Below are 19,770 nucleotides of genomic sequence, written 5' to 3'. Positions count from 1 at the left end.
GCAGGTAGCAAGTCAAATTTGACTGAAGTATAAATAAAGAATGCAACCCGATATAAACACCGCCAGTAGCAGAAATACAGGATCTGGCCTTGCTGCGAACATCTGAGTCGAGATGATTCAGTGTCCTATTTGAGACCACTGTAGGAAGGTTAAAGCTAAGCAAAACGGAGCTCGGTTTTAATGTTTTAGACTGCTTCTCATATGGCACCCTATTCCCTTTGAAGTGCACTACTTTTGACCAGGGCCCATAGGATGCAGACTTAATGTGTTAATTGAGTGACAAAGACATAATAACTAGTCGTCAGGTCTAGATACTTGCGACTATCTTTTAATTGCATTGCAGATATGTGTGCTGTGCTGTGGAGGAGGTTGGAGTTTACTGAGACTTGAGTCGTCATCACCTCAGTTAACAGCACTGCTGAGCTCAGCATCGCCTTGCCTTGTCTTCCTGGAGACAACACTAGTTAAGAAGCACTGAGACAGAAGCTTAGGCTGAGTGAGAGACGGATAAAGACAGAGACGGGCGGGTGGCTGCTGGGCTGTTAGGGTGAAGTATTTTCTTCCGCTAATGTGGGGTGACGTGGAGGAGGCTGCATGGTGTCAAACACAGTCGGTAAACAGACATTTTCTTTTCAGGTAGTTGAGGAACAGTGTGAAATCAGTCTACAATGTGTGACCAAATGTGTAATTTGGGGTGTAAAATGCCCAGACCCTGTGAATCAAACTCTGTCTGATATGTAAATAACAGGTTTATTTATTGTCAATTTTTGCCACCATTGCCTTTAGATGAGGTCAATAGTTAAATAAAAGTAATCCTTAAATAATACATGTTTTTTTTCTACAACAGTTGTTATCTTACAAAGCATTCAATCTGGAAAAGTGTTGGCTATCTAAATTATTGTGTTTGGTGTATACTTACCAACTATTTCCAGGGTGTGAACAATAACGGGCGATTCCACACCAAGAAGGCCCAAATATATTTTTGGTATCTCAGATTATTCTGTCAATTCTCTCATTGAAACTTCAATGCTTTTTGCATTTTTATCAGACATGTTTTTTTTGATGAAAGTGCTCATTTTAGGCCCTTTTTAGACCTACATGTATATATGCCTTTTGTAAGACCCTATGATCCGTGAACAACACATGATACAGACAGCATTTTGGTGCCATTGTACTCCTTGTAGTGTGCTCTAAAATATGGAGTGTCCATTAATTGATTCAACATTAAAACTATTAATATGAATACCTAAAAACTACCCTTTTCAATGTTGCTTATTTTTCGACATATTGTTTGGAAGAATATATTCAGTGTGTTTTCTGCTAATTTTGAAGACATTACCCATTTTATACATAGAAAATGACATTACAGGTCATTAGCTAGTCACATCACTCCTTTAGGATTCCACATTCAGCAAATCACCAACAGAGGGAGTTCCCTTTGAATCCATTTTCCCATTCACTTTGTTGGTGGTGCTCATAAAATGGATCAGAACTTAAAAAGTAGAAGAGTACCCACTCTGGAAATGTGATGTAGGCCAACTTGTAGAGTATATTGTTTAAAACAATATGTTTAAAAATGAACAAAATCCAAAGTTCATATTAGTAATTTTAATGTTGAATTAATGTAATTTTTGTTTTCAGAATCTAGACATTCTCCATGTTTGAGAGAACAATGACACCAAGATGTTGTCTGTGTCATGTACCTTCACGGATCATAGGTGACTCACCACCTGGATTCGGTCTTATGTAGCAGCAACATTTTAATTTCTGTTTTTTACATTGGATAGAAGTAGAGACTCAAAGCTACAAAATGGTAAATCATACACTACATTTGAGGAACAATGGAAAAGTAATTCTGCTATGAAAGTTGATCAACTTGTAAACTAAGTTTTGAGAAAATGCCATTTTAGTGTTTCGGTGAGAGAGCTCTTCTTTGTCTACACCCACTCAGCATCATTTTACCCCCTCTTAAGCTTTAGCCCCACCCATCTCCTTGCATTCAGAGCGCACACTTGACACTCTGGCCAATGATTTGTTTACCTCTGGATAACATGAAAACAGCCTAACCAGCTCTGCTGGCAACAATTTCATAATTTTTTGCCGAAGTTTACTGACACCAGCCATATTCAACGGGTGTTGTACACTTTAGCTTAAGACATGTAGCTAGCTACCTAGGTAAAGAATTAACCTAGCTGGGTAAAAAACATGTAAGATCACACACATCACATTAGCTAACAAGCCAGCCACCTAACGTTAGCTAGGGATAGCTAACAGTACACTTTAGCTTGAAATGAAACCACTTTCTGTAAAAACGTGTAATATCTGAAAATGTAGCTAGCTAACGCTAGACTATCTTACCCTTATACATCATCATGCATGATGGATGCGTCTCCCTGTCATGGATGCATGCCACAAATAATAATGAATAATGAAATGATAATAAAAATGGCGCCGGAAGAAATGGCAGCAGTTTTACGGGCTCCCAACCAATTCTGCTATTATGTGGGGGGGTTTTCGCGTTATTTGTAACTTATTTTGTACATAATGTTTCTGCAACCCATCTTACGGCAAAAAAAAGAGCTTCTGGATATCAGGACAGCGATCACTCACCTCGGATTAGACAAGATTGTTTCTTCAACAAGCAGGACGCACAGGACATTCTCCTAACACCCGCCAAGGCTAAGAGGAAGGAAGGAGGAAGGATCAGTAGAAGGCGATTGGGAAATCTGCTGTTACCGTCTATTACTCACCAACGTGCAATCATTGGACAATAAATTAGACGAGGTACGATCACAAATATCCTACCAACGGGACATCAAAAACTGTAACATCCTGTTTCACGGAATCGTGGCTGAATGATGACATGGATATTCAGCAAGAGGGATATACGCTGCACCGGCAAGATAGAACAGCACACTCCGGTAAGACGAGGGGGGCGGTCTGTGCATATTTGTAAACAAAAGCTGGTGCACGAAATCTAAGGAAGTCTCTCGATTTTGCTCGCCTGAAGTAGAGTATATTGTGATAAATTGCAGGCCACACTACTTGCTAGAGAGTTTTCAGCTATACTCTTCGTGGCTGTTTATTTACCACCACAGACAGATGCTGGCACTAAGTCAGCTGTATAAGGAAATAAACAAACAGGAAACCACTCACCCAGAGGCGGCGCTCCTAGTGGCCAGAGACTTTAATACAGGGAAACTTAAATCAGTTCTACCAAATTTCTATCAACATGTTAAATGTGCCAACAGAGGGAAAAAAATTCTAGATCAACTGTACTCCACACACAGAGACGCGTACAAAGCTCTTCCTCGCCCTCCATTTGGTAAATCCGACCACAACTCTATCCCCCTGATTCCTGCTTACAAGCAAAAATTAAAGCAGGAAGCACCAGTGACTCGGTCTATAAAAAAGTGGTCAGATGAAGCAGATGCTAAACTACAGGACTGTTTTGCTATCACAGACTGGAACATGTTTCGGGATTCTCCGATGGCATTAAGGAGTACACCACATCAGTCACTGGCTTTATCAATAAGTGCATTGAGGACGTCGTCCCCACAGTGACTGTACGTACATACCCCAACCAGAAGCCATGGATTACAGGCAACATTCGCACTGAGCTAAAGGGTGGAGCTGCCACTTTCGAGGGGCGGGACTCTAACCCGGAAGCTTATAAGAAATCCTGCTATGCCCTGCGACGAACCATCAAACAGGCAAAGCGTCAATACAGGGCTAAGATTGAATCATATTACACCGGCTCCGACGCTCATCTTATGTGGCAGGGCTTGCAAACTATTACAGACTACAAAGGGAAGCACAGCCGAGAGCTGCCCAGTGACACAATCCTACCAGACGAGCTAAATCACTTCTATGCTCGCTTCAAGGCAAACAACACCGAGGCATGCATGAGAGCATCAGCTGTTCCAGACGACTGTGTGATCACGCTCTCCGTAGCCGACGTGAGTAGATCTTTAAACAGGTCAACATTCACAAGGCTGCGGGGCCAGACGGATTACCAGGACGTGTGCTCTGTGCATGTGCTGACCAACTGGCAGGTGTCTTCACTGACATTTTCAACATGTCCCTGATTGAGTCTGTAATGCCAACATGTTTCAAGCAGACCACCATAGTCCCTGTGCCCAAGAACACAAAGGCAACCTGCCTAAGTGACTACAGACACGTAGCACTCACCTCCGTAGCCATGAAGTGCTTTGAAAGGCTGGTAATGGCTCACATCAACACCATTATCCCAGAAACCCTAGACCCACTCCAATTTGCATACCGCCCAAACAGATCCACAGATGATGCAATCTCAATTGCACTCCACACTGCCCTTTCTCACCTGGACAAAAGGAACACATATGTGAGAATGCTATTCATTGACTACAGCTCAGCGTTCAACACCATAGTACCCTCAAAGCTCATCACTAAGCTAAGGATCCTGGGACTAAACATCTCCCTCTGCAACTGGATCCTGGACTTCCTGATGGGCCGTCCCCAGGTGGTGAGGGAAGATAGCAACACATCTGCCACGCTGATCTTCAACATTGGGGCCCCCCGGGGGTGCGTGCTCATTCCCCTCCTCTACTCCCTGTTCACCCACGACTGCATGGCCAGGCACGACTCCAACACCATCATTAAATTTGCAGACGACACAACAGTGGTAGGCCGGATCACCGACAACGACGAGACAGCCTATAGGGAGGAGGTCAGAGACCTGGCCGGGTGGTGCCAGAATAACAACCTATCCCTCAACGTAACCAAGACTAAGGAGATGATTGTGGACTACAGAAAAAGGAGGACCGAGCACGAGCACGCCCCCATTCTCATCGACGGGGCTGTAGTGGAATAGGTTGAGAGCTTCAAGTTCCTTGGTGTCCACATCACCAACAAACTAGAATGGTCCAAACACACCAAGACAGTCGTGAAGAGTGCACGACAAAGCCTATTCCCCCTCAGGAAACTATAAAGACTTGGCATGGGTCCTGAGATCCTCAAAAGGTTCTACAGTAACAACATCGAGAGCATCCTGACTGGTTGCATCACTGCCTGGTACGGCAATTGCTTGGCCTCCGACGCAAGGCGCTGCAGAGCGTAGTGCGTACGGCCCAGTACATCACTGGGGCTAAGCAGCCTGCCATCCAGGACCTCTACACCAGGCTGTGTCAGAGAAAGGCCCTAAAAGTTGTCAAAGACCCCAGCCACCCCAGTCAAGCGGTACCGGAGTGCCAAGTCTAGGACAAAAAGTATTCTCAACAGTTTTTACCCCCAAGCCATAAGACTCCTGAACAGGTAATCATGGCTACCCGGACTATCTGCATTGTGTGCCCCCCCAACCCCTCTTTTACGCTGCTGCTACTCTCTGTTTATCATATATGCCTAGTCACTTTAACTATACATTCATGTACATAATACCTCAATTGGCCCGACCAACCAGTGCTCCCACACATTGGCTAACCGGGCTATCTACATTGTGTCCCGTCACCCGTCACCCACCACCCGCCAACCCCTCTTTTACGCTACTGCTACTCTCTGTTCATCATATATGCATAGTCAGTTTAACCATATCTACATGTACATACTACCTCAATCAGCCCGACTAACCGGTGTCTGTAAGTAGCCTCGCTACTGTATATAGCCTCGCCACTATTATTTTTCACTTTCTTTTTACTGTTGTTTTTATTTCTTTACTTACCTATTGTTTACCTAATACCTTTTTTGCACTGTTGGTTAGAGCCTGTAAGTAAGCATTTCACTGTAAGGTCTACACCTGTTGTATTCGGCGCACGTGACAAATAAACTTTGATTTCATTTTTGATTTGAAATACCCTTAGTTTGAAGATGTGATAAGGGAACAGGTGTTTTCCCATCTCTTTAGGTATCATACTCTAATTCCACTGATTTCAAAACTCGATTCCCCAGAAAGTGGAGAGCAATAATTATGCAGCTCCACTACACGATACATTAAAAAAAGCCGCGTTCGACAGGATTACCAACACAGACTGACCAGCTCAAATGGACAAAAGCCTTTTATATGGCAGACCAATCCGAACTCATCTCTCGGCATGTCCAGCCCACTCATCTCAGCCAATCATGGCTAGTGGGAAGGTTGCTGTCTCTTCATGTGGCTTAACAAACAAGGCTCGCAATTTAATAATTTTATTCATATTTATAGATGGTATACAAGTTTGTTATTAAGGCACATGCAAGTTCACATGTTCAAGAAGGCATTTGTTAAAAAAAAAACACATTTTGATAAAAAATAAATCTTTACGTTCAAACTGCTCTCCTGTAATGTCGTGAATTGTGACATATGCCTAGTTTCCTGAATCGGGTCAGGGGTCTTACAGGAGGCATGTATAGGTCTACAAATGGCCTAAAATGGCCACCTTCATCATGATTTTGTCAAAAATTGTTTATGATACAAATGTAAAAAGCATATCAAACGTCCTTCCTCTCAATTAGCTTTCTATGTGAGAATTGCCAGAACAATCTGACATACCAAAAATATTTTCAGGCTACGCTATATCAGATGGCATGTTGTTTATCTTTGTTTCCTGTTTTCTCCCTCCACTAAGACACTGAGGTGGTGGTAGTCTCGACTGCTCTCCTTGTTTACATAGACCTGTGGTTTGTCTTTACCCTGAGGCCTTCCTGCCTGTCTCCGTTCCATCTGAGGGAGGGGTTCAGCTCTTATTCCCCTCTTTGCACCTTGTCCCAAATACTCTGAGGTATCGATTGAGAGAACGGTATGGTATTGATATCATTCTCTAGTTCCCAACCTGTGTGTAATGCAGAATAGTTTGATCACTAAACTGTGTTGGAGAAATAGGAAAAATCTAATCTAACAAAAGACTGTGTGGTGTGTGTGTATGTGTGCTCGTGTGTGTGTGTGGAGGACTCTGGCTGATCTGGTGATTTTATTATGGACCAGTCAAGTGTGAAGTCATACTTGCCTAAACACAAGGATATTAAAGGTTTAGAGAGGCTAGCCGTGTTTCGCACAAAGCTCTCAAATAAATAAACACAGAAAAGTCCTGATTTAAATTTAGAATCCTTAGTTGAAACAATAACAAAGCGGACACCCCGCCCCTGTTTAGGTAAAAAGCTGAGGGATGAGCCTGGAGAAATTCAACCACTTTCAAATGCATAAACTATGGATGCGAGGACTGACCATCCACGATATCCAAATTATAGTTGTAATCATGTTTTGAGGCTATGCCGTGATTGTTTACATTGACATTGTTTACAAACAAGTAAAACAAGCTTATATTTGGGGTTCTGATGGGGTGCGACTGTTGAACTAAGCTCATGAGGCATTTATAAGTTATATTCATCAACAATCAATGGGTATATATCATTAATTTATAAGTCCAAAAAAAATGTATGTAGCAACTAAGGATTCTAGCTATATTTAACTTGTTAAGCTACAATGCAGGCCTAAGATGAATACCATCTGCTGTCGGTATATAGCCAAAAACATAGTTGGCAAGACGACACTAAAGATCTGCTAGAGATATGGTACAGTAGGTAGATCTTGTCTGTTATAGCAGCGTGGAGCTCTTGGTTGTGTAATCAGTATTCCCATTCAGATGTTATGAGGTAGTTACTATGCAGGAGGAGAAGGAATGGTCTAAGTGAGGATCTGTATATTGTACAGGAGAGGTATCCTGGGTTTCTGATTCACCAGGGTCCACTGTAAAACACACAGATGCATGCAGACACACACAGAGTAGAGGAGAGAGCCATGATGCCATGGCAGCAGCAGCAGCTCCCAGCTCCCTGTAGGCTCATTGGTTCACATTAAAGCTAGTCTCTAATTGTCTTGTGTGTGTGTGTGTGTGTGTGTGTGTGTGTGTGTGTGTGTGTGTGTGTGTGTGTGTGTGTGTGTGTGTGTGTGTGTGTGTGTGTCAGTCTCTAATAGACCGTCTGGGACTCAGTGAGTCGCCACACTGCAGTATCCGGATTCTCTTCCTCCTTGGGTCGCATCCCAAATGGTACCCTATTTTCTATATAGTGGACTACTTTTGAGCAGAGCCTATGAGGCCTATGGTCAATAGTAGTACACTGTATAGGGAATAGGGTTTCATTTGGGACGTAACCTCATCCCCTCAGACTCAGCAGATGCTGAATTAGCCTGCATGCTGCTAAAGCTTCCTCCCCTGGTAGAATTGAACTAGCCTACCATACAGGTATGATACCCTCAACAGGTTGATTGGCTGGTCCCTAATATCAGGAAATTCCCTATGTAGTGCACTACTTTTGAGTAGAGCCCTGGTCAAAAGCAGTGCACTACATAGGGAATAGGGTGCGATTTTGGACACAGACATTATCTTTGTTTTATGGGGTTATTATTTATGGCAAGCATTACGGCAGGCATACCTTACCTCTGCAATTTACTGGCCTCCTGAGAGAGGTTCTTCACTAAGAAGAGACAAGGGTTTCATCCCAAATGGCACCTTATTCCCTATATAGTGCACTACCTTAGACAAAAGTAGTACATTAAATAGGGAATAGAGAATCATTTGGGACGCAGACAAGGATGGTTTTAAAGGTTGTTCCAGAACACAGACGGTGAGGGAATATTTGTCTCCATCAGCATCTGGGTTTATTATCGGCCCGTGACATTAGGTTGTATGGACATGATATTTATGGTGTTTCACATGCTCACTCCAGAGGATGCAAAGAAAGGCTGCTGTTTAGAGACTAAATGAATGTCAAAACGTAGTTTTCTTTCCCCTATGTCATTTATAAATGACATATAATGAATCATTTGATTTGTTTTCTACATTATTATAGCCTTAATAGACTTGTATTTGACAGTGTTGATGAAATAAGAAGGTTCATTTGCTGTGACCGTAAAGGCCTGAATAGTGGAGTGCTGCAGAGATGGTTTTCCTTCTGGAAGGTTCTCCATCTCCACAGAGGAACTCTAGAGCTCTGTCAGAGTGACCGTCGGGTTCTTGGTCACCTCCCTGACCAAGGCCCTTCTCCCCCGATTGCTCAGTTTGCTCTAGGAAGAGTCTTGGTGGTTCCAAACTTCTTCCATTTAAGAATGATGGAGGCCACTGTGTTCTTGGGGACCTTCAATGCTGCAGACATTTTTTGGTACCCTTCCCCATATCTGTGCCTCGACACAATCCTGTCTCTGAGCTCTACGGACAATTCCTTCGACCTTGTGGCTTTGTTTTTGCTCTGACATGCACTGTCAACTGTGGGACCTTATATAGACAGGTGTGTGCCTTTTCAAATCTTGTCCAATCAATTAAATTGACCACAGGTGAACTCCAATCAAGTTGCAGAAACATATCAAGGATGATCAATGGAAACAGGATGCACCTGAGCTCAATTTCGAGTCTCATAGCAAAGGGTCTGAATATTTATGTAAATAAGGTATTTCTGTTTTTTATTTTTTAATACATTTGTAAAAAATTCTAAAAACCTGTTTTCGCGTTGTCATTATTGGGTATTATGTGTTTTTATCCATTTTAGAATAAGGCTGTAACGTAACAAAATGTGGGAAAAGTCAAGGGGTCTGAATACTCCCTTCGTAAAACCTTTAGGTCCCAAATCACTGATGCATGTTCCTACAGACCAACATCAGGCTATTGTTTTGGGAGTTTGTTTCTACTTCTTACAGACCAACATCAAGCTAATGTTTTGGGAGTTTGTTTCTACTTCTTACAGACCAACATCAAGCTAATGTTTTGGGAGTTTGTTCTCAACAATGTTTTGGGAGTTTGTCGTACATACGAAGACGTTTCAGAATGTGTAATCTGTGTTGTCTGAAGCCCTGTTTAGAGCCATAGTCATATTAGATATTAATAGACATGAGTGTTGTTGACTCACAGTGGGTTCATGTTTTGTGTTTGATGGCAACATGATGTACGTCTCCAGAGAATTCATACAGAATTCCTTGTACTCTGTAACGATGTAGCACGTTATGGTGTTGCTTAGGAGGTGTAAGGTTGTGACATTCTACTATTTGTATTTGTATTTATTATGGATCCCCATTAGTTCCTGCCAAGGCAGCAGCAACTCTTCCTGGGGTTTATTATGGATCCCCATTCGTTCCTGCCAAGGCAGCAGCAACTCTTCTTGGGGTTTATTATGGATCCATATTAGTTCCTGTCAAGGCATCAGATACACTTCCTGGGGTCCATTAACATTAAGGCAGTTATATACAATTTAACTTATTACATTTCATAACACTTTTCACAACACTTTGTTTTCCCTCAGGCCACTACTCTACTACCACGTATTTGCAATGCAAAATCCATGTGTGTGTGTGTGTGTGTGTGTGTGTGTGTCTGTGTGTCTGTGTCTGTGTGTCTGTGTGTCTGTGTGTCTGTGCCTGAGTGTGTGTCTCTTCACGGTTCCCGCTGTTCCATAAGGTGTATTTTGATCAGTTATACACTATAGCTCACAGCTCAGGGATGAGATGGTACTGAGTGTTAGTGACAGCTGCTGTTGGTGTCTTGGCCTCCAGTATTGTTCATGAGAAGCCTCTGTTTGAGGGTTCACAGCAAAAAAAGAGATCTAGGGCACACTTCCCAAATGGCACCCTATTTCTTATATAGTGTGCTACTTTTAACCAGGGCCCTTTGCGGTGCAGACCTACCCTCTGCTGTGGCTATGAATACAGGTCTACTACAGATCTACCACCATTCAGAGCCGCAGGTTGACGTGGTAAAGATGGTGACAGCGTGTAGGAGGTGCTGTATGGATGTGATTCTTTCAGCCACAGATAAAGATGTCTAAAATAGCATAATGGTAACAGCCCTGCCAACACACTTGTATTTGTATATTTGTATTATTGTTTTTACCTTGACAGGGAGTCATACTGAGACCAAGGTCTCTTTTATAGAAGAGCCCTGTATCAAACATACACATCAATATACACTATATGGGTGGCATGTGGCCTAGTGGTTAAGAGCTTTGGGCCAGTAACCGAAAGCTCACTGGTTTGAATCCCCGAGCCGGCAAGTTGGAACAATCTGCCGTTCTGCCCTTAAGCAAGGCAGTTAACCCCGGAACAACAACTGCTCCCCGGGCGCCGATGCCGTGGACGTGGATATCGGCAGCCCCCTGCACCTCTCTGATAAAGAGGTTAAATGCGGAAGACACATTTCAGTTGAATGTGTTCAGTTGTGCAACCGACAAGGTATCTCCCTTCCCTACACACATCAATTTACAACTCAATATACACAGACACATCAATACACGAAAAGCAACACAATCATATAAAACAAACACATTCTTTAGTAAAAAGGTCCTCAATCAGCCATCTGAATTGCCCTAGAGGCACCAACTCTTCCAATTTTAGAGAGCATTGGAGATTATTCCACAAGTAAGGTGCAAAAAAACAAAAAGCAGATTTAACTAACTCAGTGGAGATCGAAGGAATCTCCAGATTTAGCCATCCCTGAAACCGAGTCTGGTAGCTCATACATCTGCAGGTTAACAATGAAGTAAGGTATGGTGGAAGTGTACTGTAAGCTGGAGGGCTTTATAAAGAAAAAGAGTGCAATGCATCGATCTAGGAGACTTCAAGGAGGGATGATGTGTAAAGAACCTATCGCCCGTAATAAAGCGTTGTGTGCTATGATAAACTGCGTCCAGTGCCTTCAATACAGTGGCACCTGTATTCATATAAACAATATCACCATAGTCAATAACCGTAGTGAATGTTTACTGAATGATTTGTTTTCTGCTGTTTCACAATAGGCCCTATTCCTATAAAGGAAGCCCATTTCATTCTTAACTAACTCATCAATATGTTTTCTGAAAGATAGCTTCTAGTCAATCCAGAAACCCATATATTTAAAGAGACAGAATTTGTTGTCGTGCCTACAAATTAATACGCAGTTGGTTTTATATATATATAATTTTTAAATGTAACCTTTATTTAAATAGGCAAGTCAGTTAAGAACAAATTCTTGGCCTACCCCGGCCAAACCCTAACCTGGACGACGCTGGGCCAATTGTGCACCGCCCTATGGGACTCCCAATCCCGGCCGGTTGTGATACAACCTGGAATCGAACCAGGGTCTGTAGTGGCGCCTCTAGCACTGAGATGCAGTGTCTTAGACCGCTGCTCCACTCAGGAGCTGTCACGACTTCCGCCAAAGTCGGTTCCTCTCCTTGTTCGGGCGGCACTCGGCGGGCGGCACTCGGCGGTCTTCTAGCCATCATCGATCCACTTTTCATTTTCCATTTGTTTTGTCTTGTCTTCTCACACACCTGGTCTCAATTTCCCTCATTACATGTTGTGTATTTAACCCTCTGTTCCCCCCCATGTCTTTGTGCGGAATTGTTTATTGTAAGTGCATGTGCACGTTTTCTCTGGTGCGCGATGGGTTTTGTACCCATTTGTTTATTGTTCTGGTTCCGGTGGTTTTATGAATAAAACTGCTCCGTTGATGACCCAGTTTTGCTCTCCTGCACCTGACTTCCCTGCCGCCAGTTACGCACCCCTTACAGGAGCCCATTATATCTGTACCTCATGTGGATAGGAAGCTATTGAACATTTGGCCTATATGCTATTGTAGTAGGCTTATTCCAGGTGGCTATTGAATAGAAGGCCTATTGAATATTATTTTTTAAGGAGGGAGGAGGAGGAGCAGGAGGGAGCAGGAGCAGGGTCTTAGTTTTTTATTTATAAAGACATTATCAGTGTAAAAAGGGATGACATGAACAGCTCACTCTGGCTGAGTGTCTCTCTCCCACTCACCCCTCGCTAGTTACCACAGTACATTAGTTAATGCATGTTTTGTCAAGCCAAAATGGGGTGGGGGGGGGGGGGGGTGGAGCTGGAAGACATACAGAACTGTCACCTCCAATGTTCTGCTAGGATTGAGAGGGGGAAATAAACAGAACTGTGTCAAATCATGCAAAGATGTGACAGGGACTACTTTATCTGCTAGGGTGGAGTGGTATATGATTTCTGGGCTATGGTGAGATTGGGTGATGTGGCCGTAAAGGCCTTTTTACTGCACAGTGCAGTCAATGGACTAGATTCACCCAAAAATGATGATGCATTAATCAGGGAATGATAATGACTTCACTAGACATTTATTAGTGTGGTACACTTTGGAGAGTACCATTACAAATTCAAGGACCTCTCTCTCTCTCTCTCTCGCTCGCTCGCTCTCGCTCTGTCTCTCTCTCTCTCTCTGTTCCTCTCACAAAGTTTCTTTTAAAAGCTTTTTCTGTCCATATTTTATGCCACATTTTAAAGCCTTGGCCTATGACTCAGACAACCACTTTACATTTACATTACATTTAAGTCATTTAGCAGACGCTCTTATCCAGAGCGACTTACAAATTGGTGCATTCACCTTATGACATCCAGTGGAACAGCCACTTTACAATAGTGCATCTAAATCTTTTAAGGGGGGGGGGGGGTCAGAAGGATTACTTTATCCTATCCTAGGTATTCCTTAAGTGCCATTCACTTTGAAAGTCTGTCAGCTGTAAGCAGTGAAAACAACCATGGACATGCGTTGTGGTTCACTACAGCCACACACCATACATAGACCATAAACACCATAACCCATTTTATAGGTGCCTTTATTTTCCCCAAGCTGTAGAGCGAAGTTTCCACTAATAAGCTTTTTATATAAACAGGCTTGTATTCCACTGTGAAGGAAAACTGTCCCTATTATCAGTGACCAGGTGGTAAACCCTAGCAATTATATTGGGACTGAAATAGGAGATGTTAACAGAATGAGAGATAATAATGTGAACTCTTGAGTCATCAGCTAGGTCATGTAGATCTGAGGCTTTAGAGCAGACAAGAACGTTCTCCTCCATCCCTAGGTACATTTCACATTTGAGTCATTTAGCAGAAGCTCTTATGCAAAGCAGGAGCCCTTGCTTACAGGAGCCCTTGCCCTTGCTCAAGGGCACATCGACAGATTTTTCACTTAGCGTGGGGCTTGGGGATTTGAACCAGTAACCTTTCGGTTACTGGCCCAATGCTCAAACCGCTAGGCTACATGTAGATATAAATATCAGATATGTGACATTAATCTTCGTATTGAGATGTTGTACTTTAGGGAGGACCACTGACTACAATACCTCCAATACATCAATCTTACATTTCGCAGCGTCCCTTTGCATCCCAAATGGCACCCTATTCCCTACATAGTGCACTACTTTTGACCAGAGCCTCATTAGGCCCAGGTCAAAAGTTGTCCACTATGTAGGGAATAAAAAGCTTTTTGGGATTGATGGATTGGCGTTATTGTAGTCAGTGGTCCTGTTTGTTCCTCTGAGGGAATGTTAATCTACTTTGTTTTCCTCTGTTTAACGTCTACCGCTATAAACACCATTGAGAAAACTCATGGAAAGCTTTCATCTGGAACTTTCTTTCAGGCACCTAGACACAAATGATGAATCTATAAAAATAAAAATAAATACGCTCTCTTTGTCTTTCTCTCTCCCTCTTCCTTTCCCTGCCTCTCTCTTTCTCTCTCCCACCCCTCCCCCCTGCAGACAGAGAGAAGGACCACCCTAAGACCGAGGCGGGGGTAATCTGGAGGGTGACCGGCGGTCTCTTCAACATGACCAGAGGGGCGGTCGGAGCGACATGGGGAGGCGTGGCCTGGGTGGGCTGTAAGAGCTATGACATCACCAAGACGGTGGTGACCAGCGTGCCGGCCGCCGGCGTGGGATTGGTCAAGGGCAGCGTTTCCATGGTGACGGGAGGAGTGGGGGCGGTAGGGTATGCTGTAGCCAGTAAAGTTACACCAAAGAAAAAGGACAAGTCTGATTAGACCTAGACCCAACTACCACCCCATTGCTACAGTATAGTTTATAAATGTCTCCCTGTCTCTCTGCTGTGTTTAGGTTCCATCTGGTTACTATGGGGAACCATTCAGAGTTGAAAAAGGCACAAGTAACTCGGATTTCCGTGTAAATCATTCGTTGACGTCATTGGGCGATTTGCACGGAAATCTGAGGTAAGGTTGCGGATCTCAAGTCAGAATACTGCCCTAAGGAAGCATTACAGAGGGGGATTATGGGAACGTTGATTTGTTAGGATATAGGAATTGACCAGAATGTGGAACTTACTGCCGAGGTACTCTTGAGAGGGATCTCATGTCTTTTTGATTGATCTGGGTCTGGGTGGGGAAGGGCATGATAATATGAAGACAATCCACAACAATTTGGTAGCGATTCAGCAAGGGCACATCTTCTCATTTCTCAAAGGCTTGAGATTATTTAAATTCTTCCAGTTTTACTATGAAAAGGTATCTTTACATTGACAAGTATTAAAACTAAGTGAAAGGTACTTTACACAACTTAATTTCATCAGTTTGACATCAGTGATTGGGGAATACACACCAAACAATGTGTGTATGTGAATATGCTACAATAGTCATTTACAACATTAACCATGTCTACACTGTATTTCTGAACAATTTGATGTTATTTTAATGGACAAAAAAATTGCTTTTCTTTCAAAAACAAGGCCATTTCTAAGTGACCCCAAACTTTTGAACGGTAGTGTATGTGTTATAAAATATATGTGAAAAATAGGCATATGATTCCTATTGATGCAGACAAAGAAGGTTAGAGGAACCTAGCAGTCTTGCAGTAAATATTTTCATTGTACTGCAGGTGTTTTTTTCAATGCTTGATGAGTTGGAGATGTGGTCAACAAAGTGTGTAATTGCATAGAAACGGACAGAACAAGTCATGGAAATGACATTTTTACGTACATGTTACATATACCAGCAGATGTCCTGAGCTGTTTAAATAAATAAAGCACCATTTCACCAACAAAGAAACACACATTTAAAAATATATATATATTTATATAGATATATATATATATTTAACCTGGCAATTCAGTTAAGAACAAATTCTTATTTACAATGACGGCCTGCCCCCGGCCAAACCCGGACGACGCTGGGCCAATTGTGCGCCGCCCTATGGTACTCCCATTCACGGCCGGTTGTGATACTGGCTGGAATCGAACCAGGGTCTGTAGTGACGCCTCTAGCCACTCGGGAAGCCTTAAAGTTAAGAGATGGCTGAGTTATTGATAAATCAGGAAATCCGTGTCCATTTAAATATTTTGTAAATCCGCTTCACAATGGCCTATCAAAGACATTACCAGGATGAACCTTGTTAAGTTTCAAGCATCATAGTTCATGCCTACGTCTCAAATGGCACCCTATTCCCTTTATAGTGCACTACTTTTGACCAGGGCTCTGGTCCCTATTCCCTTTATAGTGCACTACTTTTGACCAGCACCCATAAGGCTGTAATCCAAAGTAGTGCACTGTTCAGTATAGGGAGTGACGTGCTATTTGGGACATAACCCATTTTATTCACGTGTATGTACTTTACTCAAATGTATGTTTATGTCCCTACATTTGCATTCGATCAGGGACCGCGCCCCCCCTTTTGTAGGCCCGGGGATTCATTTCCAAAAACGGAAAAAGTTATAAATAATAACACATTTCAAAAATGTGAACTCAGTCGGGGTCTCAACTTACTGTTGAGAGTAAGAATAGTAGAATACACAAGGTGCCGTTTTTAAATGTGGTTGTGCATCAGCAGTTTTTGTCTTATGTCAGTCACTGACAGTCACTCAATTAGCTCATGTCAATTTACATTTTTTAGATTGGTAAATTAGTCTATCCAGCTATCTAAACTTGTAATAATCGTGGTGAAATTACAGACTGAGGGTGCCCATGGATATTAACAAAATGTGTAGAATTGCAGGAAATTAGCTTAAAAACTGCAAATCTTTCTCTCCGCACCACAGCAAAATGAGTAGAATTGCATGGAATTAGTTATAAAATTGCTAAATGTTCTCTACTCCACATGGCAAGAAGTGTAGAATTGCATCAAACTTGCTTTAAAAGTGCAACATTTTCTCTATGCCTCATGGCAAAATGTGTATAATTGCAGGAATTTAACACTAAAAAAAGATCTATATAGATTATCTCCACTGTCAAGAGGGGGGCCACGAACAACAAAATGTAGCTCTGACTACATGTGTGGGTACGCAGACCCGCTAGCCACTGCAGCCTCTCATGATGATTTCAGATTTGTTGTGGCACCCACGCCCATCAAAGGTGCCCGTCCCTGCATTACATTTATAAATACTGATAGATAGTTGACACCGACATTCCCAGAGTAGGAGGGACAGTTGAAAACAAACATGCTTTTTATTTATATGCATTCCAATCACTTCTAGCCTTCTAGCTAGTCCCCGATCCATATAAACGGATCGGGGACTAGCTAATTCACTTCCACATTGTTACGTGTAATCCTGAATTACTGTCCATTCTGATCAGAGAATAAAAGTAGATGACCAATTTCTTCCCACTGGACAAATACTGGTTGAATCAACGTTGTTTCCACATCATTTCAACCCAATAATTCAATGTGATGACGTTATCAACACAGAAAACTGATTGGATTTGAAAAAAGTCAACACATAAGGCAATTTCGTATTTTTTTCCCCACCCAACTTTTAACCTAAATCAAATGACATGGTGAAATGTTTTGTTAATTTCACGTTGAATTCACATTATTTGACAACTTGACCACATGTAAATCGAAACTAGATGTCTGTTCCCAGTGTCCTGTTTGTTCTCCTTTTCGGTTTGGTTTCTTACATTTTTATTTGAACATTCACTTTGAGGACATTTTTATTTGAAAATAAATAAAGAGAAAACACTTGGCATGGTATTTCCACACCCTCACATTATGCATCGCATGTTTCAATAGGTCGTTTTTCCTTCTTCCTGAACACAATATGCTGTTTATTATTATGACAAGTCTCGCCTATTTCATTTTCACGCTGTTTCATCTTGTCCTGTCTTTACTGTTTTCATCGGGACACTTCTGCTAGTTAATATATGTCTTGGAGACTCTGTTACTATAAACTGGGATGGGGCCCTGGTCAAATATAGTGCACTATACACTAAATGTACAAAACATTAAGAACACCTGCCTAATTTTGAGTTGCGCCCCCTTTTGCCCTCAGAACAGCCTCAATTCGTCGGGGCATGGACACTCCAAGGTATCAAAAGCGTTCCACAGGGATGCTGGCCCATGTTGACTCCAATTCTTCCCACAGTTTTTAATCCTCTCAAACCGGTGTGCCTGGCACCTCCACCCATACCGCGCTCAAAGGCACTTCAATCTTTTGTCTTGTCCATTCATCCTCTGAATGGCACAGATAAATAATTCATGTCTCAGTTGTCTCAAGGCTTAAAACTCCTTCTTTAACCTGACTCCTCCCTTTCATATACACTGATTGACGTGGATTTAACAAGTGACATCAATAAGGGATCATAGCTTTCACCTGGATTCACCTGGTCAGTCTATGTTATGGAAAGAGCTGGTGTTCCTAATGTTTTGTACACTCAGTGTATAGTGAATAGTGTGTCATTGGGGTTGCAGTTTTTTTGTCTATGATAGAACTATTTTTGCAAAAACTGATGCTGTATTCTATAAATAAAGCTACTCTGTATTTTAATTGCAATTTGTTGCATTTTATTCGGTCGCTCAAAAAGTGAATACTCCTTTATGTTTCAGTCATTTAGCAGATGCTCTTATCCAGAGTGGTTACATTTCTGTACTTTTTCCCCATACTGGTCCCTCGTGGGAATCTAACCCACAACCCATGCTCTGCTAACCCATGCTCTGTCAACTGAGCCACACGAGACCCCTCTGCCCTCAGAGGAAGTTATGGGTCCAGCTGATGGGAAGGTCATTCATGGTATCATGTATTGGAATAACAGGACACATTTGTGAGAATATTCCAATATTAGTCTGCTTTTGCATTATGTGTTAATAGTAATGCTGGTGATGCTGCCTCCTTGACTTCTCCCTCTACTCACCTACCTTCTCCTGTGGAGTCAGTCTGTGGTGTCTGTCTGCTGTGGTGTCTGTCTGCTGTGGTGTCGGTCTGCTGTGGTGTCTGTCTGCTGTGGTGTCGGTCTGTCTGCTGTGGTGTCTGTCTGTCTGCTGTGGTGTCTGTCTGTCTGCTGTGGTGTCTGTCGGTCTCGCTTGTTGGTGTCTGTCTGCTGTGGTTGTCTGCTGTCGTGTGTCTGCTGTGGTGTCTGTCTGTCTGCTGTGGTTGTCTGTCTGTCTGCTGTGGGGCTGTCCGTGTCTCGTCTGCTGTGGTGTCTGTCTGTCTGCTGGTGTGTCTGCTGTCTGCTGGTGTCTGTCTGCTGTGTGGTGTCTGCTGTGGTGTCTGTCTGCTGTGCTGTCTGTGTCTGCTGTGGTGTCTGTCTGTCTGTGCTGTCTGTCTGCTGTGTGGCTGTCTGTCTGTCTGCTGTCGTCTGCTGCTGTGGTCTGTCTGTCCGTCTGCTGTGGGTGTCTGTCCGTCTGATGTGTCGTGTCTGTCTTACTCATGTGATGTATGTCTGTCTGCTGTGCTGTCTGTCTGCTGTGCTGTCTGTCTGCTGTGCTGTCTGTCTGCTGTGGTGTCTGTCTGTCTGTCTGCTGTGTCTGTCTCCTGTGGTGGTGGATGTCTCCTGTTGTGGGCTTTCTCCAGTGGTGGCAGTCTGCTCTGGTGGCAGTATGTTGTGGTTGCTGTCTGTCTTCTGTGATTGCTGTCTGTCTGCTGTGTTGCTGTCTGTCTGCTGTGGTGTCTGTCTGTCTGCTGTTAGTTGCTGTCTGTCTGCTGTGGTTGCTGTCTGTCTGCTCTGGTGTCTGTCTTGTCTGCTCTGGTGTCCGTCTCCCGTGGCGTCCGTCTCCCGTGGCGTCCGTCTCCCGTGGAGTCCGTTTCCCGTG

The 19,770-nt window shown here is 43.0% G+C and overlaps 1 protein-coding gene across 1 annotated transcript in view; it reads left to right on the top strand.

Annotated features, from left to right (window-relative positions):
- LOC111962755 (transmembrane protein 263-like) overlaps positions 1-18,508 on the top strand; it is a 41,063-nt gene extending 22,555 nt beyond the window's left edge. Inside the window, exon 3 of the mRNA XM_023986063.2 lies at positions 14,500-18,508. Coding sequence (XP_023841831.1) covers positions 14,500-14,780 — 281 coding nt within the window. The 3' untranslated portion in view covers positions 14,781-18,508. The remainder of the gene's footprint in view (positions 1-14,499) is intronic.
- Positions 18,509-19,770: the final 1,262 nt, after the last annotated feature.

Source organism: Salvelinus sp. IW2-2015, linkage group LG4q.1:29 (genome assembly GCF_002910315.2).
Source record: "Salvelinus sp. IW2-2015 linkage group LG4q.1:29, ASM291031v2, whole genome shotgun sequence".
Classification (NCBI taxonomy): Eukaryota; Metazoa; Chordata; class Actinopteri; order Salmoniformes; family Salmonidae; genus Salvelinus; species Salvelinus sp. IW2-2015.
Note: the sequence above shows the minus strand (reverse complement) of the source record. Positions and strands in the feature narration are given on the sequence as shown.